At 45.2% G+C, this 27,454-nt stretch overlaps 1 protein-coding gene across 7 annotated transcripts in view; it reads left to right on the top strand.

The window, feature by feature from the left end:
• tns3 (tensin 3) overlaps window positions 1–27,454 on the top strand; it is a 453,833-nt gene that overhangs the window by 88,083 nt on the left and 338,296 nt on the right. The window contains exon 1 of one of the 7 annotated variants that reach the window (XM_033050134.1): window positions 6,189–6,327. The exons of 4 other annotated variants lie outside the window; for them this stretch is intronic. In XM_033050134.1, coding sequence (XP_032906025.1) covers window positions 6,253–6,327 — 75 coding nt within the window. In that variant the 5' untranslated portion in view covers window positions 6,189–6,252. Of the gene's footprint in view, window positions 1–6,188; window positions 6,328–6,695; window positions 6,984–27,454 lie in introns of those variants that run through there. 2 more of the 7 variants (XM_033050169.1, XM_033050127.1) reach the window with 2 other exon arrangements.

The following is a 27,454-nucleotide window of genomic DNA, read 5'->3' on the forward strand; positions in this document are numbered from 1 at the left end:
CCGTCGGTGTGTTCTGACCCATCCATCATATTGTTGGCTAACTCTCAAACTCCTGTTAAATAGCTGGAACCTCAAAAGCAAATTTCTTGAGAATCATGGTTATAGGTTTAAACAACGTTCATGTTTTTTTCCCTGAAAGTATTTATTTTAAAAACAAATGTACTGGCAGTGAAATATACACTTGTAGAATATTAAACTTTTTTACTGTGGTGGTACATTAACGTTCTTCCCCTCTGGGTAATATAAGTGATTTGATGATTTTTTACAGATGTGGGAACAGAAGTGGTACTGTACAATACATGAATAAAGCGTTATAAATGGAGACTATGAGCTCTTGTGCTCAAGTAAATCAGCAACATTCCTCGCATTTTGGAGGAATGGTTAAACTTATTCTGACAAATTTAAGAAGAATTATGTGGTGTGTTGAAAATTTGCGCATGTTTCTCTGCAGCAGCACTGATTGACTGAGGGTTCTGTGTGTAGTGAGGTGTATGAATGGATTTTTTTTTTTTAAATTTTATTTTTTTCATCTGCAAGAAATCTTCAAACAGAATATTAAATAAGAGGGGCTAATTGCCAGAAAGAAATTTCCTGCGGAGATCCAGTGATAACATTTAGGTGGAGATACACCATGGAAACAGACTCTTCGGCCCATCGAGTCCATGCCGACGATGATGCAAAATGCTGGAATAACTCAGCGGCTCGGACAGCATCTCTGGAGAAAGGGAATAGATGACGTTTCGGGTCAAGACCCTTCTTCAAACTCAGAGTCAGAGGAAAGGAATGGTCCACGCCGACCATTGATAACTCATTCACACCAGGTCTATGTTATCCTACTTTCACATCCACTCCTTACACACGAGGGGCAATTTTACAGAGGCCAATTAACCTGCTTTAGGAGAATACTTAACATCTGGTGGAGAGACAAAGTGAGCAATGTGGACCTGTGGAAAAGAACAATCCAGGAGCCCATTGATTTACAAATTCGAAGGAGAGAATGGAGTTGGATTGGACACACGCTCAGGAAACCTGCCACAAACATCACCCTGAAATGGAACCCCCAAAGGAAAAAGGAAAAGAAACGCCCCAGGAACAGCTGGAGAAGAGGTGTCCAGACAGAGTGGGTTCAACTGCTGGGATCTCGAAAGAACTCCTAACAACCGAGTGTGAGATGGAGGACATTTGTCAATGGCCTACGTTCCCTAGAGGAGCAAGGGCATAAGAAGAATAGAAAAGAGAAGAAGAAGAAGAGAAGAAGAAAGAAGAAGAATAAGAAGAAGAAGAAGAAGAAGAAGAAGAAAAACGAAGAAGATAAGAATAACCAAAAGACAAGAATCGAAGAAAGAAAAATCAAAGAAGAACAAGAAGAATAATAAATAATAATAATTAACCTGCAACCCACATGTCTTTTGGACCTGTGGGCAGGGAAACCAGAGCACCTGGTGGAAACCCATGCGGTCAGATGGGAGAATGTGCAAACTCCAGACGAGATGACATCTGAGGTGACGGATTGATCACAGCTTTTCTTGTGCTGTGTGGCAACAGCTCGACTATTTGCACCCACATGCCACCATCAAGCTGCAAAAGCCAGGTTCCTAAGCTGTCTTCTGAATTGCGTGATAATCTTGTTCAGACAATCATTTGAAGAAGGGTCCCAACCCAAATCGTCACCCATCCAAGTTCCCCAATGATGTTGACTGACCCGCTGAGTTACTCCAGCATTTTGCGCCTTTCCTCGGTAAACCAGCATCTGCAGTTTCTGGTTCCTAAATCAGTGCATACATCCATTGATTACACCAGTGAACTTGGTGTCATGGTATCATGGAGCACTGAAACGGGCTTTTCAGCCCATCAAGTCCATGTTGACCATCAACACCCATTTACACTAATTTACACATACATCACATTTTATTCTCTCCCCAGATCTAAACACTCATAATTATTGATCCATGCATTGTTGAATGCTTCCTTGTAATGCCCAATGATTCCCAACCTTTTTCCATTTTCATTGCCCTTGGAAAATGATTATATGAAGTGAGTTAAGACTTTGAGTTAATGGCAATGGCACATGTTGTGATGAAAGGCTTGTAAGTGCCTTGGTGGTCCCTGAAATAGAAAAATACACATGGTATCATCGTGTGTTAGAGTTTTGTGGAGACTTTATAATTAAAAGGACTGCTGCTAATCAGCTGTTTTGAAAAATATACTGTAATATGTAGTTGATCAGTCTGACCACCAATGGTATGACCACCATTTCTGAAATCAAAGTCATTTAAGGATTTGTGGGAATGGAATAATTCAATAGACAATAGATAATTGATGCAGGAGTAGGCCATTTGGCCCTTCGCGCCAGCACCGCCATTCACTGTGATCTTGACTCCGCTATCTCTAAGAGCTCTATCTAACTCTCTTGAAAGCATCCAGAGAATCAGACTCTACTGCCTTCTGATGCAGAGAATTCCACAGATTCACAACACTCTGGGTGAAAACGTTTTTCCTCATCTCCGCTCTAAATGGCCTACCCCTTATACTTAAAGTGTGGCCCCTGTTTCCACACTCCCCCAACATCGGGAACATATGTTTCCTGCCTCTAGCATGTCCAATCCCTTAATAATCTTACAGGTTTCAATAGGATTCCCTCTCATCCTTATAAATTCCAGTGTATACAAGCCCAAGATTTTTAAAGTGATGTTCTTGCAAAATAAAGTGAGCATTTTAGCAAATGGTTTGGTTGTTAAACTATTTAATGTTTTCACCACCATATTGGATAAAGCCAACAAACTGCCTGGGGAAAAAAAAGACACAAAGTGCCTGAGTAACTCTGCGGATCAGGCTGCATCCCTGGAGAATATGGATGGGTGATGTTTTGGGTCGGGACTCTTCTTCAGTCACCACAGTTACTCCAGTACTTGGTGTTTTATTTGTTAAACTGGCATCTGCGGTTCCTTGTTTCTATAATGAGCAGACGAGCAGTCCTGAACGGCTGCCTGTCCTGCAGCTGTCCGTTTTTTCCCCTTCTTTTTTATTATTTTTAGTTCGTTAAGTGTACAGTCAGGGGGTCTAAATCTTTTATGTGTGGGGGGTGGTGGGGGGGAAGGGGGAAACTGTTTTTCTAAGTCCCTACCTGGTCGGAGGGGTTGCCTTCCTCCGAGCAGCGTCTTCGACCTGTCCTTGCGGCCTACCAGCGGGTCCTGGAGCGACGTTTCCCTGAGGGGACCTGGCCAGAACGTCGGCGTTGGCGGCAGTGCAGCGCTGGAGCGCTATTGCGGAGCGGGCGATGCCTTTCCTGGGTCGCCGCGCTGGGACTCCAGTATGCTTGGTACCGCCGAGGAAAACATCGTGGAGCCGCGGTTCTGCGGAGCGGCCAGCTGCGACGTTGAACTTACATCTCGCCGAGATCGCCAGTGTGCGGAGCTCCGTCTGGCGCGGTCTGTTGGCTTGGAAGCCGCAGGCTCCGGTGGGAAAGCGGCCGTTCCTGGCACCCCAAGCTGCTGGGGGTTCTCCCGACGCCGGAGTACCATCATCCGGCGAGAACATCGGGCGTCGTGGCAGCGACTGTGGAGGCCTCAATAGGCCCGACTATGGGTGGACAAGAGGATGGGGACTGGACTTTGTGCCTTCCCCCACAGTGGGAATCACTGTGGGGGGATGTTTTGGTGTTGAATTTCTTTATGAATACTGTGTTGTATTTTTATTAGTGTGCTGCAAGGACATCAGAATTTCCCCTGAATAAGGGGATTAATAAAGTATTTATCTATCTATCTATCTAATACACTCTCTGCCTCTCTCTCTTACAAAAATTGTAACGTGGTCATTCTAATTTTAGGAAATTGTTATGCTTCTCACAAAAATTGCCATAATTAGTTAAAATGGAAGCTTGGCAGTAATTGTGATTATCCCAAATACCAGCATATGCCTCTGATCGTCTGTGCATCTGGGGCAGTTTACCAGAAGCCCTGTTGGAGAAAGTTGGCCTCAAAAGAATATTAATGAATAATATTATATCTATTTATATACTTTTACAACTCTGTGTGTGTGGGTATGTGTGTATCATTTTGCATGTGAAACGTATCTCCTCGAAAACCAGACGACGAAACGGGAACATTTTTACATATTTCGTGAATTTAGAAATCCACTCCTCTGTACATTTGGTACATTATTTTCCTGACTTTTAAAAACAAAAATTTAGACCAATCTGACCTTTTTTAAAGTCTGACCGCTGCCCAGCTGCTGACGTTACAATAACAGTGACATTTTTACATCTTCTGGTAGAAATTTTCCTTATGATTTCAAAAATCCAATCCTCTATCGAATTGAATTTAATTATTTCTCACTTAACATCACTAATTCTTAACATTAACTTTTAATTTTAAAGACAGTTTAAAAAGAATAAATTTGCTGTCTTCATTGACAGCTTCGATCGGACCCGCTGTGTCTGTCTCTGTGTGTGTGGGGGAGAGGGGAGGGAGGGTGGTTCGTGTGTGTGCCCAGCTGCTGACCTCACAATGCCTTTACACCTGGCCCAACTGCCTCCTGGCCCCGCCCGACCCTGCCCTCCCACCTGCTTCCTGGCACCGCCCCTTAGCCTGCCAGGTCATCCCTCTCCCTCTCCCCCTCCCTCTCCACCTCCCCTCCCCCCCTCCCCTCCCTCTCCCACCTCCCCACCCCTCCACTCCCCCTCCCCCTCCCCCCTCCCCTCCCCCTCCCCCTCCCCCTCCCCCTCCTCTCATCTCTCTCTCGCATCCTCTTCTCTCAGTCTCTCTCTCCCATCTCCCCTCTCCCATCTCTCTCGCCTCTCTCCTCTCCTCGTCTCTCTACCTCCCCCCTCTCTACCTCCCCTCTACTCTCGCCTCCTCTACCTCGCTCTCTGCCCCCCTCTCTCTCTCCTCTCTCTCTCTCTCCCCTCCCTCCCTCCCTCCCTCCCTCCCTCCCTCCTCCCTCCCTCCCTCCCTCCCTCCCTCCCTCCCTCCCTCCTCCTCCCTCCCTCTCCCCCCCCCCCTCGTCCCCCCTCCTCTCTACCCCCTCCTCTCTCTCCCCCCCTCTACCCCCTCCCCCCCCCTCTCTCGCCCCCCTCTCTCTTCCCCCTCTCTCGCCCCCCTCTCTCCTTCCTCTCCATCACCGCCCCTTCCCCCTCTTTAGTGATGGAAGTTGTTTGTGTTAGTGATCTAGTTAATCTGTGTCAATCACTAAGTCCTGTGAAGATTACTGGAACAAACATCCACACAAGACAAAGTTGTATTAAGAGTAGCAAACAATCTGCTGGAGGAACTCAGTGGTTGGATGGAAAGGAAAGATCAATGTTTCGGGTTGAAACACTGCATCAGGACTGAAAGTGATGAGTAAAATAGAAGGAAACTATTGTTCCAGATCTGAGCTCCCTCATGAATTTCTCCGCTGTTGTGGTTTTTGTAGATCAAACTGCATTTGGAATAAGGAACACTTTTAATTGCAGTTGCTTTTATTTACTGTGTTTTACGGACGGCACGGTAGTACAGCTGTAGAGTTGCTGCCTTGCAGCGCCAGGGACTCCGATTTGATCCTGACCATGGATGCTGTCTGTACGGAGGTTGTACGTTCTCCCCGTGAAAGCATGGGTTTTCCCCGGGTGCTCCAGTTTCCTTCCACGCTCTAGACATACTGGTTTATAGGTTAAAATGGCTTCTGTAAAGATTTGAAGTTGTCCCCAGTGTGTAGGATAGTGCTAGTGTACAGGGATCGCTGGTCGGTTCGGACTCGGTCGGCCAAAGGGCCTGTTTCTGCATATATCTTTAAACTAAACTAGTTGAACGTTTGGTGTTGTTTGTTTTGTGTGAGGGAAATATTTATTTTTCTCTACTGGTCTTTCTCAAATTAACTGGAAACTAATGAATGTTTTTGGAACCTAAATAAATTTTATTTGTGCTTCATCCTGTATGCACTTGTTATCTTAAAATTTCTTGGAAGCTGGTGAATGCAAACATAATTGGTGACCAACAAAGATTTGCTTATTGATTCACTTCCACAAAATCTCATTTTAATAGCGTCATTTGAACCCACATAGAGCAGATGGGCTTCATTTCCTGATATTTGAGCTGTTCGTAACTCCAGCCAGAGCTGGTCTGGATTTCATTAAAAAGACCCCCTAAAGGCATCTTTGCAAATTCCAGAAATAATACCGTTTGGGCGTACGAGGATAAACACTTAAATGCAGAAAACCTTGCGAATAACAGGAATAAATATGAGATAAGCAGTTGCAGGTGACATGAACTAATCATGGAGATTGTGGAATATTTATGTGGGCAGTGCGCATTTAGCGGATGCACCACATACCTGCCGGACGTGTCCTTGGTAAAACAACACATTTTGATCTCATATGGAATTATTTTGGTCTGTTTGTTTGCTCATTTTAATTGTTGATTTATGGTTGTTCTAAGTAGTGCATTTGTTTCTGAAATAATTACTACCCCTTATGTCGTCATTTTTATTTTGTAACAGTCATTTGCGAAGAGTTGAATTTTTCTTGGCAGATTGGATGAAATACTTTTGAGAAGCTTCCAACTTTTTAAAAAAGTTTTTTTAGCTGCAGCACTCCGATCCAGAAACCCTCCCACCAGTGTAGGAAGGCTTCATTTCCTTTGTGGAGAAAAAGGCTTGCGATCTAATCCTTTCTTTTACCATTCTGAGGGACCATTTGGTCAGTTCATGTTGATTGGAGGTAGCGGTTGCATTAATCGTAACAGATCGCTTTGCTGTCACTTGTTCGGGTTCCTGAGCAGAGGTCAAGTGTAGCCAGGTGCCGGAAGACTGAACTTGTCCAAAAGTATTGCAGATTGATCTGAACCGTTTTGCAGGAAAGTGCCGAGAGGAGCTGACTGTAAGTAACGATCAACTTGGCCATCCTCATGGGCTGCACAGTGAGCTTGGCTTGTCTTGAGGATGAGATTTGCCATGTGCCAGTGGATCATCAGAACCAAGTACGAGGAAAGAAAAGTTCTATGAAAAAGGTAGTGTGAGTTGTGAAGGTTTTACCATGTGGCAGGACCGTTGCCCTTTTTAAAAAAAATCAGTTGAGCTAACCAGTTTGGCTGCAATATGGTCCGAATATTTTAGATTACTGGAGCCTATTTTAATTTGGCAAAGGTGCAGGATCGGTTGCCCTTGCATTTAAATGTATTGAAGTGCGTAAGAGATAATTGAAAAGGACTTGCTTTACTAATGCAGTGAAAGGTGTGAAACAGAACTGGGACTGCAGAGTTCAAACGATTTAAAAACTTATTGGTATCTCTTTATCTTTAATCAATGTCTCCGGTACCGTTACAGCGACAGAAATAAATTAACAGAACAAAAATAAGTCCATTCGTTTATCAGACCTGAATGTACAAACATTTTTCTGAGTTTTTTCAAAAACGTTTCAAAAAATAAATGTGTTGTTGAATGCAAGTAAAAGTTTTATTGAAAGGAAATGTGCATGGAATGTAGAAGTATAAGGAAAATGTGGAGGGAAAAGCTGTTTCAGTCTGTAGGTCCTGAAGTTAACAAGCCCGCCTTTTTTATGTGTCCATTTCGGCTTCAAACTGAGCTGAAAATACCCTTTCACTAACTATTGTGGCACACTAAAATAAGTTTAATGAAATTTATTTGATTAAATTCAACTGCAACTTAAATGGATTGTTCCAGTTGTGAGGAAAAAAAACAGCTTCTTCCAAATTTGTCCCTCTTTTTCCCCCCCAAATATTGTAATATTTAGCTTTTATTTTGTGGATGAGTGTCGGACTACCATAAATGTCAGTCAGTAACTTTGTGCAATATAATCAGCAGTCGTACTGACCAGAGTTTACAATGTATTTGAATGCTTCGCTGCATATTCCTATTTCCTGTGGATACAGTCATATTTAGAAAGATTATATGTTACAATACAAGTTTGCGGTAGCAATGGCAGGATGAATGTCATCAGAAAATATGAGGTTTCATGAAATATGAAAATAATGCATTAGTCATGCTTTATGCCAGAAACTAACTTTTAAATTTGAATATATGGTTTGACAAAAGGGCAATAAACCCTGAAAAAGCTTGGGAGACCTAAATACACAACCTTTAGGTTTTACTGTTGGCAGTTGTCAGCTGAGGCAGCAGTAAGGCACCAAGGATTAGATATTATGTACCGACTTTCCAGTTGCGTTGTTCAGTTAATCATATTGGAAAGTGTATCTGTTTATTTTTGAATAAGGACTAGACTTGGCACTGGGCCTCCCAAATATCATTGGTAAAATTCTCAAAATTCCTCACTTTAAAAATTCTTCTTGTTTTCAAATTCCTCCATCGCCTTTTATCCACCCCCCCCCCCCCCCCCCCCCCCCCCTCCCCCCATTAAAAAATAAATTCCACTGGAGCATAATAGAACCTTTGAATGCCAAGATTTCTATCAATGTCCATTTCTGAACCTGGAAGCTTGGGACTAAGGAAAAAAAGGGCCGAATGGCCTACTCCTGCACCTTTTTTCCATGTTTCTAATACAATCGTGCAATCCACAGTAAAGGGAATATTGTGAATAACGTTTAGTGCAAGATAAAGTCCAGTAAAGTCCAGTGATTAAAGAGAGTTTGGTGGCCCTATTTTCTAAGTTCTGAAGCAACTTTCTCAGACCCTTCAGCTTTCTTAAAAGTCACTTCCTAAATCTTACCACCCCAGCCAAGCTTGTGGCCACCTCTATTACAGAACCCTTACTCAAATTTTGTCTGATGAGGCTCTAGTGAACTCTGTAAAAAAAATGTGCATACTAATTGTATAAAATGGAAACAGGAGCAGGTCATTTAGCCATCTTATTTTGCTACTCCATGAAATTGGTGTGCCGACACCACATACTTATCCCTTAGTACCTTGCATCATCGTAAACCTTTGAGATTAGAAATTAATTTGAAATAACAGTGATAATTGGTATTTGTTTAATATTGTCACATGTGCCGAGATGCAGTAAAAATAACCCTGGTTTCAAGGCATACCATATATGAGTACAATCAAGCTCTATGCAAGTATGGTGAAGAAAAACCCCAAAATATACTAGAGTACAGACAGAGAGAGCATGTTAAAAAAAGTACAAGTGCCACAATGAGGTAGGTTGGGAGATCGGGACTACACCCTTAGTTCATGAGAGGACTGTTTGGTAGTCGAATAAGAATAGATAAGAAGCTATTCCTGAAACTAGTTGTACGTTTGTTCAACCTTAAGTGTAAATATGCAATTAACCGCACTGACTTACAGAGGGATCTTGGGTTCCAAGTTCATGACTCCTTGAAAGTGGCAACAGGGTGGCCACAGTGGCGCAGCGGTAGAGTTGCTGCCTTACAGCGCTGGCAATGCCGGAAACCCGGGTTCGATCCCGATTATGGTTGCTGTCCGTGGAGTTTGTTCCTTCTCCCCGTGACTGCATGGGTTAATTGGTTTGGTGTATGTGTAAATTGTCCCTAGTGTGTGTAGGCTAGTGTGGGGATTGCTGGTCGGTGTGGACTTGGTGGGCCAAAGGTCCTGTTCCGTGCTGTATCTCTAAACGAAACAAAAACGAAACAAGTAGAGTGATAAAGAAGGCATATGGTATCCTTGCCTTCATTAGTCAGGGCATCGAGTGTAAGAGTCAGGAAGTTAAAATTCAGCTTTATTGGACCGGTTAGGCCACATTTGGAGTATTGCACGTAATTCTGGTCGCCCCATTACAGGAAGGATGTGAAGGCTTTGGAAATGGTGTAGGGAAGGATTACCAGAGTGATGCCTAGTTATTAGCTACAGGGGGAGGTTGGACAGACCCGCTTTGTTGTCTCCAGAACATGGGCGTTTGAGGGGAGACATGATAGAAGTATATAAAATGATGAGATGCACAGAAAGGGTAGACAGTCAGAGCCTTTTTACCAGGCTGGATATATCAAATCCTAGGTTTAAGGTGAGAGTGGAAATCTTTAAAGGGGATGTGCGGGGCAAGTTTGTTTTTAACAGAGATGCGGTGACTGCCTGGAATGCTCTGCTGGAGTGGTGACGGAGGCAGATGCATTAGAGACTTTTGGATAGGCATGCGGATATGCAGGGAATGGAGGGATTTGGATTATGTGCAGATAAATAAGAATTGGTCTTGGCTTTATGTTCAGAAAATAAATTATGGATCGAAGGGCCTGTTCCTGTAGTGTTCTATGTTAATATATCTCTGTCCAAGGAGAGGGGGGAGAAGAGGGAATGACCTGGGTGTGAATAGCAGCGTGAAGTATAGATTGTCGATGGAGTGGGGCAGATGGGGGGGTGGGGGGTGGAGACTGATTTGTGTGATGGTCTGGGCTGCATCCACAACTCGCTGTAATTTCTTGCAGACCTTTTGTTGACAAACGAGTTGTGATGCATAGGATGCTTTCTACGATGTTGGTGAGAGTCATTGGAGATATGCTGAACTTCATTAGTTTTCTGAGGAAGTAGAAGTGTGCTTTTTTGCTGTAGCTTCAATGTGGTTGGTCCAATACAGATTGATCATAATATTTACGCTGAGGAACCTGAGGCTCTGGACCACCTTCAATTTGGCACCTTTGATGCTGACTCCGTGGATTGTCACCTTGGATTGCTACCTTGTCGTGGTGGAGAAGCTTGTGTGGACCTGAGATCTGAGAGTGATGCTATCTGGAGCTATGCTCCTGGTAGGGCCACCCATGGCGGTAAGATCGAGGGGGAGGTTTCTGACAAAAAGCAATCCAACCAAGACCTCAACAGTGGAACAGGTGGAAGACGATGGCTGACCTTAGTGGAGCGTCACAACGGCTGGGAAGGCAGATGAAGGCTGCAGCAGAAAAAGGTTTCCGGTCGTCTTGGACTCCATGCCACTGGATCCTGACCCAGATCTGTCAAGGACCGTGGGGTGGCTGTCTGTGCACCAGTCTCCCCACGTTAAACAAAGTCACGCACTGGCGTCTCCATAAAGGGAATAACACCCTGGAGACACTCATGGTCAGCCATGACCGAAGGGGGCCTAAGGAGAAGATGCTGACTAGCTTTCCAAAATCACTAACGTTTCCTTAGTTTTGCTGACCTTGCTGGAGAGGTTTTTGGCTTGACACCATTCATGAAGTTTTCCATCTCCTTTCTAGACTCTGTCTTGTCATTGTTTGATATTCGGCTGCAAACTGATAATGTAGTTAGAGCAGAATTTGGCCGCACATCATGATTGTACAGGGATTACGGTAAGGGGCTGTGAGATTGCATCCTGCAAGCGACTGTTGTTAAGAATTATTGTGGAGGATGTTTTGTCGCCTATCCTCTCTGATTATTGTTGTGTCACCATCTGAATGATGTTTCAAGAAAGGATTCCAGCAGCCAAAGCTTTTGTGAGAAGGATGGACGTTTTGAATGGGATGGTGGAGGGAGGAAAAATATTTGACTGCAAGTTCATTTTAATGGAGGTTTAGATTATGTGCATGTTGTAGTCCATAGTAATTCTGATCTAGTTCCCAGGCAAAAGAAACTCCTCCTTATCTCCATTCAAATTGGCAGCACGGTGGCACAACGGTAGAGTTGCTGCCTTATGCCCCTGTCCCACTTAGGAAACCTGAACGGAAACCTCTGGAGACCTTGCGCCCCACCCACGGTTTCTGTGAAGTTCCCAGTGGTTCCGGTCACTCTCTCTAATGGTCGAAAGTGGTTTCCGCGTAGTCGCGGCTTCTTCTATGTTCCTGCGATTATTTCAAAAAATTCAAAACCGTCCTCGACTAAAAATATGTTGCCGTTTGGTCGAAGCCAGTGGAGTGGGGTCGCTATTTACTTACAGGCAGTCGAAGGCAATCTCCTTCGCTGACTGGCCATTTTGATTGGCTCATTGGAGTTTTCAGCAAAGATCTTTGGTTTTCAGGACCTAGAAGATCCGCCGGATGGTAAAATGCGGCTAACTTTATTAACTTCTTAAAACTGTCTCCACTCCTTCTCCCCCCCTTCTCTTCACTTCTCCCCTTCTCTCTCCCCTTCTCTCCCCTTCTCTTCCTCTTCTCTCTCCCTTCTCTGTCCTTCTCTCCTCTTCTTTCTGCTTCTCTCTCTCTAAAGGACTTACCGTGCTCTGTGGCAGCCGTTTACCTTCCTCTTCATCGCGCAGACAGCGCTTCTCCGCTGTCCCTGGCCCCCACCTTCGCGATGTGTTTGTGTGTGTGTGTGTGGTCGGTCGGTAGCAAAGATCCTGTAGGATCTTTGGTCAGTAGATGCAGCTCACGCTTCGGACGAGGCTTTCCAGGCGAGTGACCAAAACCTCTGGCGACACATGGAAACCTTGGGTGGGGCGCAAGGTCACCAGAGGTTTCCGTTCAGGTTTCCTAAGTGGGACAAGGGCATTAGAGTGCTTGCAGCGCCGGAGATCCATGTTCGACCGCGACGACTGCTGTCTGTATGGGGTTTTACGTTCTCCCCGTGACCCCGTGGGTTTTCTCCGAGATCTTCGGTTTCCTCCCACACTCCAAAGACGTCCAGATTTGTAGGTTAATTGACTTGGTGTATATGCAAATTGTCTCAAGTGTGTGTAGGATCGTGACAATGTGCGGGGATCGCTGGTTGGTGCGGACTCAGTGGGCTGAGAGGCCTGTTTCCGTGCTGTATCTCTAAACTAAACTAATTGGGAATTGATATAACAAGAGATGTGCCAAAATCAGCACCATTGTGCAAGAATTGGAAAGGTGTCACCTCAGGATTGGATTGAGGATCGACTGTGAGATAGACAATTAATATTCCTTGGTCATATCATCACACAATAATCATCAGTTTTTTTTAATCAGTGTGTCACTTGCCTTTTTGGGATGTGGAATGATTAAATTAAGTAGAAATCTAAGGGTCATGTTTTTTCCTAAAACAATAAAATTGTACCATAATAAATCGGCTGAATGAAGTGTAATTAATTATGGATTTTATGCAAGGCTTATCAAGTTAAAAAAACCCAGAAACAATTAAAACAATTAATCATTATTTAAAGATTTCCATTAAAGGCAGAGAATGGATGCTTTTCCCTGCAGTAGATTTCTCCATCAATGTAATCTTTTATTAGCCCAATGATGCTGCTTTCTGCACCTCTAACATCAATTCTCAATCAGAATGGAGTTGAAGACGAATTTCTTTAGCCAGAAGGAGGTAAATTTGTGAAATTCATTGCCATAGATGGCTGTGCAGGTCATGACATTTTTTTTTTAGTAATTTCCCTGCTGTTTCTTGGACATCAAAATGTGTGTGGGCGGCACGGCCGACGTTGCAGCAGCCTCTGCAGTCCATCAGTCTTTTTTAATTTTTGTCCCATTGAATGATTAGTTTGTTGTGGTTTTTATATTGTTTTTAGCTGTGTATATATGGGGGGCGGGGGGGGGGAAACTTTTAATTTCTTCCCTGTACGGGTGTTCCGACCGTTTCCCTGACGGGTCTCCGTTGTCGTTGGGGCCTAGCACCGTGGAGCGGCCTCCAATCGGAACGACCTGGGGGCTCCAGTCGCGGAGCCTGCGGACTTACCATCGTGGGGCTGGCCGGCTTCAGAGCGTGGAGAGCTGTGGTGGAGCGCGGCTGCGACCCGACTCCAGAGCTTGGAGGCTCCAGCCGCAGGCCCGGTGGACGGTGACATTGGGAGCTCGCGGGTGCCTGGTGGGAGACTGCTTTTCGGAGCTCCCGCAACGGCAACTTCTCCCGCCCGAGTTGCGGTGTTGAAAATGACCCGGAGCGGGGCCTTACATCGCTTGGCGCGGCTTTAAAAGCCGCGGGACTTGTCATCGCCCGCCGGGGGCTCCAACATTAAGACCCGGAGCGGGGCCTTACGTCGCCTGGCGCGGCCTTAACGGCCGTGGGACTTGCCATCGCCCGCCGGGGGCTTTAACATCGGGAGAAGAATGGAACACAGGGGAGAGACAAGACTTTGCCTTCCATCACAGTGAGGAAGAGATTCACTGTGATGGATGTTTGTGTGAATTGTGTTGGTTGTGTGTCTTGGTTCTTTTCTTGTTGTATGACTGCAGAAACCAAATTTCGTTTGAACGTCATTTGAGGTTCAAATGACAATAAATTATGGTATAATTGTATAATTGTATTGTATAATATAATTGAAACCAGTTGATCTCTGCATCAGATTTTCTACGGCCCACTGAGAAACTAGGGTATATGTGATTTTAGGGGATTATGCATTCAACATTATTCTTTGTGCAGTTTGCCAGTTGGAAGTATTACATGCTTTGTAATCTATGTTTCTGCCACTTGATGCATCATTTGTAGCAGCTGGCAGGAACTCTCTTTCCCCCCCCATCTGTAATTCTGCTGATTTTGCATTTTTATTATACTATTTGTACTTCTACAAAATTTGAATGTCTAAACACAAACTCTGAATGTCTGAACACAGAACTATATGTTTGTTGCACCCCCTTACTTACTGAGAAATGTCTCATTAACTAATGTGCTGCCCAAAACATAGTTCTAATTTCTGCATTGAAATATGAAAGATATGATGCTCCAGATGCTTCAAATTATTCGGTAGCTCACAGAAGCACGTCTGTGCTCTCAGGGAAATGTGTATTCAGTACGGTTAACTGGCTTGCTACTTGCAACAGACTGTGCTGGGACCTATTCTGCAAAATATGTATTTAGTGGTCTGTATCCACAGTATACTTGACCTGCACACTGTCATTTGGCTGGCTGCTGTTATTGTGTGTAAGATGATGAATTTAAATAGGAACATCTGTAAATGCTATCAAGCTACTGACAATCTTTTTATCCTCATGCCATAGATAAAGCTAAGTTCACTGTTGCACAAAATATAACCAGTTTTCAAATACCACATTTTAATCTCCAGTTTCTTTATTTTCATTTTAAAGTAATTTCAAGCTTCTGTAATTACTTGTGGACTGCAGTGGTTAAAAAAATATATTCACTGATATGGAAGTAAATTTTGAGTTAAAAACCCTTCTCAATTTTCTTACTTTCAACTCAATATTTAAACTGCCATAAGTGTTTGTAGAAGATCCATACATGAGCAGCAAAATGCCCGCTCGGAAAACCACAATGCCTTGACAATGTCACCACTTAAGAGTTACAGAATAGCAAAAGTCAAGTTAAATTGACTCTTAATGCATCTGTTTATAATTGATGATTATCTTCTTGACAAATTACTAAAATAAAAAATCACCTATATATGTTAGTTTAAAGATAATTAGACCTTGGGGGTATAGTATGAACCAGGCCCTTTGCCCCATCAAGTCCACGTGATCACCCTGTACACTAGCACTATCCTACACACTGCGTCGATCAGTAATCACCCCGTACACTAACACTATCTTAAAAACTAGAGACAATTTGACAATTGTTTTACCTAAGCCAAGTAACCTACAAGCCTGTACGTCTTTAGAGTGTGGGAGGAAACCAGAGCACCCGGAGAAAATCCACGCGGTCGCTGGGAAAATTTACAAACTCTACCATTGCGCCACTGTGCTTCCCTTGTATATTTCTTGAATATCACTTTGATGAGAAAATATTATTTGGCTAAAATATTATTGCTATAATCAACAGAATAATGAGGCTCTCTCAACAAAAGTCAACACAAGGCTTTGGTAGTTGTGCAAAATGTAAACAAAACTAGAGGAAGCAATGCAGGCTAAAATTCAGGACTAACATATGTTAGGAGTTCTAAACAGTTGCTAAAATCTTGGGCAAAACACAAAGTGGTGGAGGAACTCAGCAAGTCAGACAACATCTGAGGAGGAAATGGACGAGTGATGTTTTGGGTCAACACCCTTCTTCAGATGAAGGAAATGTTACTGCCCTTGGAGTCAATAGACAATAGGTGCAGGAGTAGGCCATTCGGCCCTTCGAACCAGCACTGCCGTTCAGCCTTTCGAACCAGCACCGCCATTCAATGTACTCATGGCTGACAGTCATTGATAGGGAGTGAAACTCAAGAATATTCTGAAACATCGGAGGGGAGAGCAACTTTGGAATAGTTTTAGCTTAAACGCAGTTCAACCCCAGTTGAAAGCAAAGGTTCTGCAACAACAATAATGGTGATAACTTGAGTTGAACACTGAAGGCAAAGAAGACTCGAGAAGGAAATCTTACATAAACTGACCAACTCCAGCATGTATCGTGTACTCTTTGCCTCTGAGTGCAAGTAGAGAGATTGTGGGCAATATGGTCACAATCCAGCTTCATAGCTTAAGAAATGGGACGATCAAGAGGAGAGCACAGTAGACATTATCCTTTGCAGCCCTAATGACGCTTCCAAAGTGTACAATGCTAACCTGTGCCCAGTGAAAATGAGAGGACATTTTGCAGGTATGGGATGGAAGTTTATAAAGCGGCTCCAAATGCCATGATTCATATTGGAACAAAATACAGAAAGTAAAAGAGATGAGGTCCTGTTTAGGGAAAATCAGAGCTTGGGGAATAACTAAATTTTGAAACAGAATTCCAAGTGATTTACTCCTCAAGCTACATTTAAGTTTGCATTGAACCAGACCAGGAGACGTAACACATGACGAAAAGGTTGGTGAGGGAAAGAATAATTCTGCTTCAGGGAGCAATGGTAACAGTGCAGCCACATTAGGGGTTTTTATTGTTGGCAAGGTAGTGCGCCTTAATGAGTACTGTCCAGTGGTGCTGGCATCCATCATCAAGAAGTGCTTTGAGTGGTTTCCTTCCACACTCCAAAGATTACCAGGCTTGTAGGTTAATTGGCTTAGGTAAAAAAATTGTCAAATTATCTCTAGTTTTTAAGATAGTGTTAGTATACGGGGTGATTACTGATCGACGCAGACTCTGTGGGCTGAAGGGCTTATTTCTGCGTTGTATTTTTAAAGTCTGTCTAAAGACTTGGCCCAAATGAACTCCAGTCTCCCAGACAGCTTTGATCCATGGCAGTTGCTTGCCGACGCTATAGGTGCGTGGTAGACGCCATCTGTCTGGCCCTACACCCAACGCTGAAACATGCGGATAACACGGACACTTGTGTCACACGTCTATTTATTGACTATATCTCCACCTTCAACTACGTAATCCCAACCAAACTCATCTCCAGACGTCTGGACCTGAGAGCCTCTCCCTCTGCAACTGGATCCTTGATCTCCTGACCCATAAACCATAATCAGTGATGATGGGCAAAAGTGGTGTGTTGCAAGGACGTGTACTCAGCACCTTATATTACTCCCAATGCACTCATGGCTCTGTGGCCATATTCCACTTCAACTTCATTTACAAATTTGCAGATGACACAATGTAATGGTGTAATTTGGTAGACACAAAATGCTGGAGTAACTCAGTGGGCGAGGCAGCATCTCTGGAGGGAAGGAATGGGCGAAGTTTCAGGTCGAGACCCTTCTTCAGACTGATGTCGGGGGAGGGGTGGGACTAAGATAGAATGTAGGTGGAGACAGTAAGACTAGTAGGAGAACTGAGAAGGGGATGGAGAGAAAGCAAGGGCTATCTGAAGTTAGAGGAGTCAACGTTCATACCACTCGGGTGTAAACTACCCATGCAAAATATGAGATGCTGTTATTGTAATTTGGTGTCAGGACACCAGCCTCTTCCTCAAAAAAAGACACTGAAGTGCTGGAGTTATTCAGCAGGTCAGGCAGCAACTCTGGAAAACATGGACAGCCATTGTTTCGGGTCAGGACACTTCAGACTGTAGTATGGAGAAAGCTGGAAGTAAGGTGGGGTGGAACAAAGCCTGGCAAATGACAGGTGGACACAGGTGAGGGATGTTTTGAATGGGTAAACAAAGGCCAGAGATGGGAAGAAAACACAAAGTTGGTCGATACAGATAGAAGCGGCACGAACTGCGAAGTCAGAGGAAGGGATATTGGTGGAAGGGGAAAGGGTTATCGTTCGTTAGTTAGTTACCTAAAATTGGAGAATTCAATGTTCATATCATTGGGTTGTTAGCTACCCAAGCGGAAGATGAGGTGTTGTTCCTCTAGTTTGCGTGCGGCCTCACTCTGGCAGCGGTGGGGGCCAAGAACAGAAAGGTTGCCATGGGAATGGGCTGGGCAGTTATCAATGGTTATCAATTGGGACATCCACCAGGCCTTGGCAGACCTCTCTCTCAATGACTGCAAGACAAAAGAGCTAATTATTGACTTCAGGGAAAGAGGTGGTGTATAACATCAATGGGATAACTCTCAATTCTCGCATAAATTTGACGAATGATATTAGGTTGATGGAGGTCCTGAAGTCTCCTTACATTACTGCAATGATGAAGCCAGTTGGGGGTGATAATTGAACCTGGGGAATAGAATGGAGGAGTGTTCATAATTAGCAAAAGAAAAAAAGAGTTAAGCATTATAAAGATAGAGAGAGAGAGAGGGGTTGTAAAATTAATATCATAAATATTGAAAGCCAAGTGTGGTTGAATATATCGGCGGGGGAATAGAGCTGATGAAGTGGACAAATAAATCATCTCAAGCGGAAAAACATTTATAGAGCTAAACTGAACTGGGAATTTGTTGACAAACTTCTCAACAATTAGTGAAGTAACGATCAGTCAAAACGCTGGATAACTTCTTTGAAATTAGTTTTTTGGTAGTTATGGCGAAAGTTCATATTGAACAAAACTATTTATTTTCTTCCCTCCTTTGTGAAAAAAGTTTAATCATGAACGTAAGGGCTCTCTTGTGTCCTCTTTAAATCTGGATCATTGGGCTGCTTTGGCACCTCACTCGTCTGTCTGCTGTGTTATCTTGCACATTTAGTAACGTGTGTTGTATACATTTTTAGTTGAAGATCAAGGGAAATAATTTAATTACTATGGGGATACATTGGAAGCTTTGTCTGTGTCCTAATATTTGTCAATGTTTATTAAAATCAATTTTGTTGAATTAATCTCGTGAATTAGATACATAGACAATAGGTGCAGGAGGAGGCCATTCGGCCCTTCGAGCCAGCAATGCCATTCGGCCCTTCGAGCCAGCAATGCCATTCAATGTGATCATCTTGGTTCTTGGTTTCTTGGTCCTCCAAAATATTCCAAATGGAATTTAAACTGGAGGTGGTGGAGGGAGGACTTAAGCCAGAAAGAGTTATTGGGAAGAAAGAGCTACTTTAAATTTAGTTGCATCTGGTTGGGTAACTATAGTAGGGTGGAGATTATTCCATGCTTTAATTGTGCGGGGGAAGAACAAATTGCTGTATACATCTGTCTTTGTAGCTGGGATCACAAATTGGATCGAATGCCATCGTCTGCTCCTAATTGGTTTGGGTTTGGTGTAGGTCTTGTTGTAGTCTATATCGAGCTGACCATTTAACATTTTGTTAAAACAGGTCAAACGGTGAGCTTCACGTCTGTCTTGGAGAGGGTTCCACCCCAGAGAATTCAGAAGTTTGGTGACACTCGCTTCTCTCTCATAGGTGTTAGTAACAAATCGAGCTGCCTGTCTTTGGACACGTCCGATGGAAGAAATGTTTTTATTTGTGTATGGGTCCCATGCTGCAACTGCGTAGTCCAAATCAGGTCTAACGAGGGTGAAGTATAGCTTCTCCTTGACAGAAGTTGAACAATGATGAAATGGTTGATCAATCACGATAAGTACCCCGTTCCTGCCTTCTTCCCATATCCCTTGATTCCGCTAGCCTGAAGAGCTCTATCTAACTCTTTGGAATGCATCCAGTGACTCGGCCTCCACTACCTTCTGGCATTTTTCAATTGTCAGTAGAGTGCAAAGATTACCATAAATAAGTCTGGTTTCAAGGAACAGCAGATTCTGGTTTATGTAAAAGGTACAAACAGCTGGAGTAACTCAACTTATTTATTTACCATGAATTAGCAACAGTTAACATGATCAATTGAGGCTTGATGTATGCCTCCCTTAAATATCGAAAGTTAAATTTAGCTTCTTATTTGTAATCATTTATGATATGGAAAGGGATACATTTGTCCCACAGAGTTTAGGATACCTTTTCCAGGAGCGGATAAGAATGCAGAAAGTTGTGACCACTGCCCAGTCCATCATCGGCTCCCCACCATCGAAGGGATCTATCGCAGTCGCTGCCTCAAAAAGGCTGGCAACAACATCAAAGACACACACCACCCTGGCCACACACTCATCTCTCCGTTGCCATCGGGAAGAAGGTACAGGAGCTTGAAATCTGGAACATCCAGGTTCAGGAACAGCTTCTTTCCCACAGCCATCAGGCTATTAAACACCACATCAAACAAACACTGAACAATAACAGCCTATTGCACTTTATCTATTTATTTTTTGTGTATATATATGGTCTATGGTATATAGCAGGGCTCTCGCTTAACTTTTTTTCCCTGTTGCCAGCCGGGCAACCTTGGCAGCTTTTTAGGTTGCCAAATGACAGTTTAGGTGGTCATTTAAGATGGCTTACATGCCGCGTGCGATAATGTGCTCGGACGAAGCGCGTAGTTACCAGTCAGAATTATACTCAAAGAAGCATTCACATATTATTTCTGCTTTAAATAAAGTCACAAACTAAACATTCACCAATCAAGACATGATATATCCCACAATGACATGCAGCAAAATTATAAGACAGTATCTCAACTCTTTTTACACATTGCAATTAATGCAATTTCTATTAGTTCTTTCCACTTCCAAACAAAAATGTGGTTGGATTATTCAGCGTATGATCAACCTGTGTCAATAAATCCTGGACCATGGTAACATATATGCGTACGTATAGTTGTGAATGTTGCTCATTAAATAACTACAGTGCTGATACTCCATATTAAGAGCCGTTAAAATGAATTCTGTAATAACGTGTCAACGGCAGCAGTGACAATCGAACACTGCGGTTTTAATGTTTCACGTGTTCACAATATAATTAATCCATCTTCATGGATTAAAACAAATAATAACATTGGGAATTAAAACACATTTGATTGCAGTCCGTTATCAAACATAGTCAATATTCGCTCTGAAGACATTTCCAGGACAATAAGGTCAGGGAAGGGTGTGTGTGTGAATCAGTGCGGGGTGGATAGATGGCAGGGGGGGGGGGGGGGGGGTTAGAAGGCAGTCGGTGCAGAATGGATGGATTGAGGCAGGTGAATTAGTACGTGTTGGTTGGAGTAGGTAAAATTGTGAGGGCAGAGCACGGGGGATGTCAGTGATGTTGAATGGGGGGGTTCAGTACGAGATGGATGGGGGTAGACAAAAGTGCTGGAGAAACTCAGCGGGAGAGGCAGCATCTATGGAGCTAAGGAAATAGGCTACGTTTCGTGTCGAGACCCTTCTTCAGACTGTTCCCCCCAATTCTTCTTGAATGGGAGGATCAGTACAGGATGGATGGGGGGGGGGGGGTCAGTACAGTGTAGATCGGAGGGTCTGTGCAGGATGAATGGGAAATCACTACAGGATGAATGGGGGAAGGTGCAGGGTAAATGGAGGGTGGGTCAGTATGGGATGAATGTGTGGATTAGTACAGGATGGATGGGAATCAGTACAGGATGGATGGAGGAGGTGCAGGATGGGAAAGGGGTGAGTACAGGGTGAATTGAGGAACCAGTGTAGGATGGGGGGGGGGGGGGGGGTGGCAGGAGAATTAATGCGAAGTGGATGGGGTGATCAGCGCAGGATGAATGGATTGGGTGGGGGGGGGGAGATGGGGAGGGGAGCCCAGGGGATGTCAGTGAGGACTGAATAGAGGCGGGAATGGGGATCAGTGCGGGATGCAGGGGAGGGGTCCCAGGATAAAGGGGGGGGGGGGTGGAGGGGGCGTACGAGAGAGAGAGAGAGAGAGAGAGAGAGAGAGAGAGAGAGAGAGAAGGGGGGCGAGGTGGAGAGGAAGGAAGGTCAGCGCTCCTCGGACAACATCGCCCGCTGCCTTGGCCATTGGGAATTCCTCCCCACCGCCTCCGTCCTCCGCCAGCCAATGGTGCCGAGCGGCGCAGCTCAAAGGTCCTATAGCTATAGTATCTTTTGTGCAGCTGCTTCAGAAGTGTCGGAGCGAATGACGGGTCCCGCACAGCAGCAGCAGCCGCAGATAGCCACGGCAGCGGCTCCATCACCAACTCCTCCCTGATCGTGGCCGCTGCTTGCAAACCCGCTAACGGGATAACCGCTTTCTAAACAAACCCTCCCGCACGCCGAGGCCGGGAGGAGGGAGAGGCCTCGGCGTGCGGGAGGGTTTGTTTTAAAATCGGGAGTTTTTTTTTTAAATCGCCAGGTTGTGGATTTGCAAGCAGCGGCCCTTATCAGGGCGGGCGGGGTGCGGGGGGAGGAGGAGATGGAGCTGCTGTCGCATGTGCGGGACCAGTCATTCGCTGCGACACTTCGTCACCATGCACCTAGTATCTTTCTCACGCAATACAGCCGTCACCGCCGACACATCCTTTTGTCCAGAGATGTTGCCTGACCCGCGGAGTTACTCCAGTTTTTTGTGTCTATCTTCGGTACAAACCAGTATCTGGTGGCCAAGCCGGGCGAAATGACTCGGTGTTTAGTTGCCCGGCGGCGCTTTGAGTGATCAATGGCACCCGGGCAACCGTTAATTTCGAGCCCTGATATAGACGCACTGAACTTTTATCTCCTGTTCTGTATTATGTTTACATATTCTGTTGTGCTGCAGCAAGCAAGAATTTAATTGTCCTATCAGCGACACATGACAATAAAACTCTCTTGTCTTGTCTTGATAGATCTCAGTGTAATTCCATTCCTCATTTATTTGGTAACTGTATTATTGTACGGGTGTGAGGCATGGACACTCACTCGAGCGCTCACTCGATGGTACCTACACCCGCATGCTCAGAAAAGTTCAAAATGTCAGTTGGAGGGACCACATCACCAACCCCCAGCTCTATGGGGAGATTCCACCTCTGACCGAGAAGATCAGGTTGAGAAGGATGAGACTCGCTGGTCACAGCCACAGCCACCCAGAAATGCCAGCAAAGAAGTTTGTGCTGTGGGAACTCAACCATGGAAGATGTGACCCGGGACGGCCAATCAAGACGATGTTGAAGATGTTGATGGAAGACGCATGTGTAGAGACAAAAGAGGAGCTTGCCTGCTGCATGGAGGACAGAGATGTGTGGTGCGTCCGTCACCGTGCCTGTCGGAAACCAGCACCACTGCATCACTAATGTTTTCAATGATTTAATAATAATAATAATAATTTATTTTGTGATGGCCCATTTTCTCAAATGTGCATTGATACGCTCCCGATTCTCCCACTTGACGCCTGTACCAGTGATAATCTATAATAATCAGCAACTTAATAAGCAGCACTTGGGGATGTTTGAGGAAACTGGAGCACCTGGGGAAACCCCATGTTAACACATAAATAACATGCCTAGTCTTCACAGACAGCAGTGGAGGTCAGAATCGAACCTGGGTCGCTGGAGCCGAGTGGCAGCTGCACTATCTGAAACTTCCCTGTTGTGCGGCACTGTGGCAAAGTAGTAGAGTTGCTGCCTCACAGTGTCAGAGACCTGGGTTCGATCTTGACTACGGGTGCTGACTGTATGGAGTTTGTACCTTCTCCCTGTGACCACGTTGTTTTCCTCTTGGTGGTCCGGTTTCCTTCCACACTCCAAAGACATACAGGTTTGTAGGTTAATTGGCGATATAATTTTAAATTGTCCCAAGTGTGTGTAGGATAGTGTTGGTGTGCGGGGATCACTGGTCGGCAAGGACTCAGTGGGCCAAAGGGCCTGTTTCCGCGCTGTATCTCTAACCTAAACTAAATTCCACCGCTACCCAAATGCGTTGCTTATTTGATTCTTTTTGCAGGTCTTTGATATTTCAAGGCAGTATACACTAATGCCTTGAAAATGTGTTCAAACAACCAAAAAATATAGTGCTGGTCTCGAGCAGCTAATAAAAGAATGCAGATGTGAATTAATTCCCTGTTGTGCCTCAGATTCTGGGTTTCATTTTACAGCCCCTTTCATCCGGCGTGTTTGCCGGAAATTCACATCATTAGCATGGGACGGGTCTATTATAATGATTTAATATGCAGCGATCAACAGATGAATGTAAAAAGAGCCAAGAAATTGAGGCCTAAGTTAATTATGTGGGTGATGTGAGCCCTTGAGTTTTCACGTTTTATTCCCCTTCTGTATTTGCCCTAATCTAAACAATTCCAGGGGGAGAAGATCCAAAGGAAATTCAACCTCAAAGCATTTTGTTTTCTCTTTGCTGAAGCTGCTTTCTCAGCACTGCTTGGCGCCGTGTGAAAATCCCCCATGAAATTACAGTTGCAGTTGGCAGTTCCTGTTTCTGAGAGGCACCCGCTAGTCTGTGCCAGCTCGTGCTTGGAAGAGCAAGGGTGGCAGACCCTCCAACCAAAGCAGAGTTTCACAATATGAAGAAATGTCAACATATGATCATACGTGTTAGAAGCACTAGTTGGCCACTCAGCCCCTCCGTCATACAACGTGGAAACAGGACCTTCGGCCTGACTTGCCCCCACCGACCAGCATGTCCCATCTACACTAGTTCCACCTGCCTGCGCTTGGCCCATATCCCTCTAAACTTGTCCTATCCATGTACCTGTCTAAATGTTTCTTAAACATTGAGATAGTACCTGCCTCAACAACCTCCTCTGGGAGCACGTTCCATACACCAACCACCCTTTGTGTAAAAAAAAGTTACATCTCAGGTTATTATTGAATCTATCCCCCATCACCTTAAACCTATGTCCTCTGGTTCTCGATTCCCCTACTCTGGACAAAAGACTCTGTGCATTTACCCAATCTATTCCTCTTATGATTTTGTACACCTCTGTAAGATCACCCTTCATCCTCCTTCGCTGCAAGGAATAGAGTCCTAGCCTGCTCAACCTATAGCTCAAACTAATTTCCATTTAATAAGATCAAGGGTGATCCGACAGTTGCATCAGTCTGCAATCCTGTCAGCTCATGGTGTCTTTGTTACCCTCTCGCTATCACTAACTCTGTCTTAAAAATATCCTAATGGCTCTGCTTCCACTGCTCTTTGAGGAAGATAGTACAGAAACTCTAATCCTCTGAGGGAAATAAATGTACTTTATCATTGCTATTGATGAGCAGCACCTCATTTCTAAACAGTAAACCCTTGATCCTGGAGTCTCCACATCCACCCTGTCAGGATCCTTTCCATATTCCGTGTTCCATACTTTCTTATAACGGCAAGATCCATCTGGCTGGCTAAAGCAATTATATTCCCCAGATTAATTGATTTTGTCATAACAAAGAACTGCAGAAGCTGGTTTACACAAATGGGCACAAAGTGCGAAAGTTACTCAGAGGGTCTGGCAGTATCTCTGGAGAACATGGGTAGGTGTCATTTCAGTTTGGGACCCTTCTTCCTGACCTTAAACGCCACCTATTATCGATTATGAAAGATGTTATAGCAATGCATTTGGAAAGCAGTGACAGGATCGGTCAAAATCAGCAAGGATTTATGAATGGGAAATCATACTTGACTAATCATCTGGAATTTTTTGAGGATGTAACAAGAATAGAAAAGGGAGAGCCAGTGGATGTGGTGTACCTGGACTTTCAAAAAGCCTTTGACAAGGTCCCACACAAGAGTTTAGTGCAAAATTAGATATTGGGGGTAGGGTATTGATGTGGATAGAGAACTGGTTGGCTGACAGAAAGCAAAGAGTAGAATGGCAGGCAGTGACTAGTGGGGTGCCGCAAGGCTCAGTGCTGGGACCCCGGTTATTTACAATATATATTAACGATTTAGACGAGGCAATTAAATTTGACATCTCCAAGTTTACGGATGACACACAGCTGTGTGACAGTGTGAGCTGCGAGGTGGATGCTATGAGGCTGTAGGGTGACTTGTAGGTTGGGAGAGTGGGCAGATGCATGGCAGATGCAGTATAGTGGACAAATGTGAGGTTATCCACTTTGGTGGCAAGAACAAGAAGGCAGATCATTATCTTAATAGTGTCAGATTAGGAAAAGGGGAGGTGCAGCGAGACCTGGGTCTGCTTGTACATCACCCATTGAAAGTAAGCATGCAGGTACAGCAGGCAGTGAAGAAAGCTAATGACATGTTGGCCTTCATTGCGAGAGGATTTGAGTTTAGGAGCAAGGAGGTCCTACTGCAGTTGTACAGAGCCCTGGTGAGACTGCACCTGGAGTATTGTGTGCAATTTTGGTCTCCTAATTTGACGAAGGACATTATTGCTATTAAGGGAGTGCAGCGTAGGTTCACCAGGTTAATTCCCAGGATGGCGGGACTGACATATGATGTAGAAATGGGTCGACTGGTCTTGTATTCACTGGAATTTAAAAGAATGAGAGTGGATCTTATAGAAACATGTAAAATTCTTAAAGGATTAGACAGACAGATGCAGGAAAAATGTTCCCGATGTTGGGGGAGTACTGAACCAGGCCTTACAGTTTAAGAATAAGGGGTAGGCCATTTAGGCCTGAGGTAAGCAAAAAATGTTTTCACCCAAAGACGGGCTGCGGACCATCCGGACAACAAAGCCCGGAAGAGCGGCTGGCGGGCGGCAGTGCTAGGATGGAGCTGGGCGGCACCGCCCTCGTGCACCAGGCTCGCTGCAGCATCCGATGCTGAGGTAACGGACCGGCCTTTGTGAACCGTGTCGAGGGTCCCGGGCCCAGGCCACGTCTGACCTGTGCCCTGACCCCCGACCCTTCACACCCGGCCTCTCACCCCGGACCCTAGGTCATGAACTTCCAGTCTCCGCTGACGCTATTGGCCTTCTCCCTGGGCTCGTACTCCGGCAGCTCTGGCTCCAGCGGCTCGGTGCTGGGTTCACCCGGTGGGGCCCAGGTGCTGAGTTCACCCGGTGGGGCCCAGGTGCTGAGCTGAGCTTCTAGATGGTGTAGAAGCGCTGGATCTCAGCGCGGTTGCCCACCGAGTTGGAGAGCGCGGCGGCCGCCGAACCCGAGCCCGAGTGCGACAACACGGGCATGGAGCCAGAGCCGCAGCTCAGCGCCAGGGGCCTGCCGGGCGGACCCAGCACTGAGCCGCCCGAGCCCGATTTGCCGAAGCCCGTGCCACCGGAACCCGTGCATGAACCCGAGCCCGGGGAGCCGGCCAGCAGCACCGGCAGAGACTGGAAGTTCATGGCCTAGTTCCAGGGTGAGAGGCCGGATGTGAAGATCAGGGGTCGAGTCAGGCATGGCCCGTGACCCTCGCTACCGTTCACAAAGGCCGGTCCATTACCTCAGCATCGGATGCCACAGCGAGACTGGTGACGGAGGCCTGCGCTGCCCCGCTCCATCCCAGCCCTGCTGCCCACCAACCAGCCAGCTGCTCTCCCGGGGTTTCTTGTACGGGTGGTCCGCAGTCCGCCCGCCGGCTCCGCTGAATCCCCCTCCCGCGGCTCCAGGACGCTTGCACCCCACCCTCCCCACAGCCCCCGCCTGAAGCTCTCCCTCTCCCGCGGCTCCAGGCTTATTGTGGTGGCAGCGACAATGGATTTTACTGCTTGGATTTTTCATTCATTCTCCATTTGAGCTTCGGCATCAAATGGTTGAAATAGCTTAAATGCCTTGGCTGCATAAGCCTTCCAAACTTGAGTA

Source organism: Amblyraja radiata, chromosome 2 (genome assembly GCF_010909765.2).
Source record: "Amblyraja radiata isolate CabotCenter1 chromosome 2, sAmbRad1.1.pri, whole genome shotgun sequence".
Taxonomy (NCBI): Eukaryota; Metazoa; Chordata; class Chondrichthyes; order Rajiformes; family Rajidae; genus Amblyraja; species Amblyraja radiata.